The 2,513-nt window shown below is 33.6% G+C and overlaps 1 protein-coding gene across 1 annotated transcript; it reads right to left on the reverse strand.

Annotated features, from left to right (window-relative positions):
* Nucleotides 1-1,373: 1,373 nt before the first annotated feature.
* LOC105051612 (uncharacterized) lies at nt 1,374-1,820 on the reverse strand. Its single transcript, XM_010932140.1, has one exon. It carries the CDS (start codon nt 1,818-1,820, stop codon nt 1,374-1,376), a length of 447 nt encoding a protein of 148 aa, XP_010930442.1.
* Between the last annotated feature and the right edge of the window lie 693 nt (nt 1,821-2,513).

Raw genomic sequence — 2,513 nt, forward strand, 5'->3', positions numbered from 1 at the left:
GTTGGAGGTTTCGATGTTGTATTCGATTTGAATATAGTTTAGTGGATTTGAATTCTCAAGTAGGAGCTTGGAGAGTGGATGTAGGTGCAAAGTTGGCACCGAACCACTATAAATCTTTTTATTTGTACTGTGCTTACTTGCTTTTCTTTTAAATTTTCTTATCTTCTTGCATTCTTACATCCAACTTCTACACCTTGCATAAATTTTACTCTCCATATTTATCCTGCTCATTGTTAAATAATCCTCATAGTTGTAAGTTAATTTTAAATTTTTAAAAACTCAATTCATCCCCCCCTCTTGGATTGTATAGCTGGACAATAATAATTATTATTTTATTTATAATAGATTTAAAAAAATAATTATAAAATAAGTTTTAAAATATTTAATTATAATTTTTTTAAAAAAAATAAAAACTATTAGCGATGGTATTAGGGATGGCTATGCCGTCAGCCCATTGCCAATAATTTTTTAAAATTTTAATTAAAAAAATAAAAAATTATTAGTGATGGTATTAACAATGATCAAGTTGTCGCTAATAATTTTTAAAATTTTAATTAAAAAATTTAAAAACTATTAGCGATAGCATTGCTGTCGCTAATAGTGGTAATTAGCGACTTGGATATTTTGATTAGCTTTTTAGTGATGGAGAGCCGTCGTTAATAGTATTAGTGATAGTAAAATGACTATTAGTGATGGTAAATAGCTATCACTAATAGTTAATTTTTTTGTAGTGAGATATCTTTAATTTAGCTCATCTCTTGATCTCTTAGACCTTGTAGCGTTCACTACTTGCTCAATAATATTTACACACGCATCAATATGCACATGGTAGAGACCGTCAATCATAAAGGCACGTCCAATAATTTTATTTTTAAAATAAATTGAATAATAATCTTTATTAAAATTAAATATGTAATCATCCTGTACTAGCACAAATATAGAAATCAAATTTCTACTAGCTATAGGTACATAAAAATAGTCTCTAAGTTCTAAACTATATCCTTATAGTAATCGTAGAGGATAGGTGCCCACGATCATAGCAACAACTCTTGTCCTATTGCTGACTTGAAGGGTGACTTCACCTTTTCTTAATCCTCTACTTTCTTTTAGATCCTGTATTGAAGTGCATAAATGAGCACTAGAACCAGAATCTAAAATCTAACTGAAAGAAGAAACCATAAGATTAGTTTTTATAATGAGCAAATCAGACATACCTTCAGAAGGTGTGTCCTTCTTCTTCTTCTTCAGGCTTGTCAAGTACGCAGGACAGTTCTTTCTCTAGTGGCCTTCAATATTGTAATAGAAACACTTATTTTTGTCATCGGCCTTCTTCAGAGCTTCCTTCTTTGGCTTATTCTTAGTCTTGTGCTTCCTTATAGGTTTTTTCTTCTTCTTCTAAGTAGACTTTCTTTTAAAAGACGAAGCTTGTAAATAGCAAGAACGGTGCCTTTTGAACTCTTCAAGGTCCCTTCAGCTGTTACTAACATGTTGAGTAATTCAGACAAGGTGCTTTCAATCTTATTCTTATGGTAGTTTACAATAAATTGACCATATGAATCAGGAATGGACTGCAGGATTAGATCCACCAGCAAATCCTTATGGATGGTCATATTGAGCTTCTGAAGCTCCTTGATGTCTTTGATCTTTGTCAAACTATGATCATAGACCGACTGTCCATCATGCATCTTTGCTTTGAAGAGTCTTCTGGAGATCTCAAAGTGAACTGTGCAACTTTGCTTACCATTCAACTTTTCCAGATGAGTTAGCATGTCCTTGACAGTCTTCATATCTTCACGCTGGTGCTGAAGATCGTTAGACATAGACGTCAAGATGTAGCACTTAATGCGATTATCATCATCTATCCACTTCTCAAGTATAGCTCATTGATTAGTGGATAGATGAGCCGGCAATACAGGAATTTTTTGATCGAGAAGATGGGTCAGCTTCTCAAAACTGAGAATTATTCTCAGGTTCTTGAGCTAGTCTTTATAGTTTATTTCGATCGACCTGTTGGTCTCTAGGATATGAGCTAGTGGGTTGGAAGATGACATAATTTACTGTAGAGAGTAAAATTTTTTAATTAGATGTTTGTAATTGATTTTAATTTATTTTGGAAACTTTAAAAACAAACACAACTCCTACTATTCCCTCGAGTCTCTCATACTCCTCGGATAGAGAAATGAAAATTCTTATGCGACAGAAGTTTCAAGTAGATATTGTGGTCCCACTGATCTACGCACACCTCACCTAATAGTTATTGGTAACATGCAAACCAATGAGTGGACAACTTTTCGCCCATTGCTTCTCTAAGTAAGTTACAGCGATACCGGTCTCTAAGTCTTGTGGCCTCATCTAATAGTTATTGATCATATTTTTTAGTTAAGTCAGACCCATCATTCATCAGTAGGTGCAAAGCCATCATTGGATCTCTCACCTAATAATTATTGGGCCCAACCCCATCTCTACCCGAGAGCATCTAATGCTAATAGAGTGATTGCATCTTTTCAATGCAA

This window comes from Elaeis guineensis, chromosome 9 (genome assembly GCF_000442705.2).
Source record: "Elaeis guineensis isolate ETL-2024a chromosome 9, EG11, whole genome shotgun sequence".
Taxonomy (NCBI): domain Eukaryota; kingdom Viridiplantae; phylum Streptophyta; class Magnoliopsida; order Arecales; family Arecaceae; genus Elaeis; species Elaeis guineensis.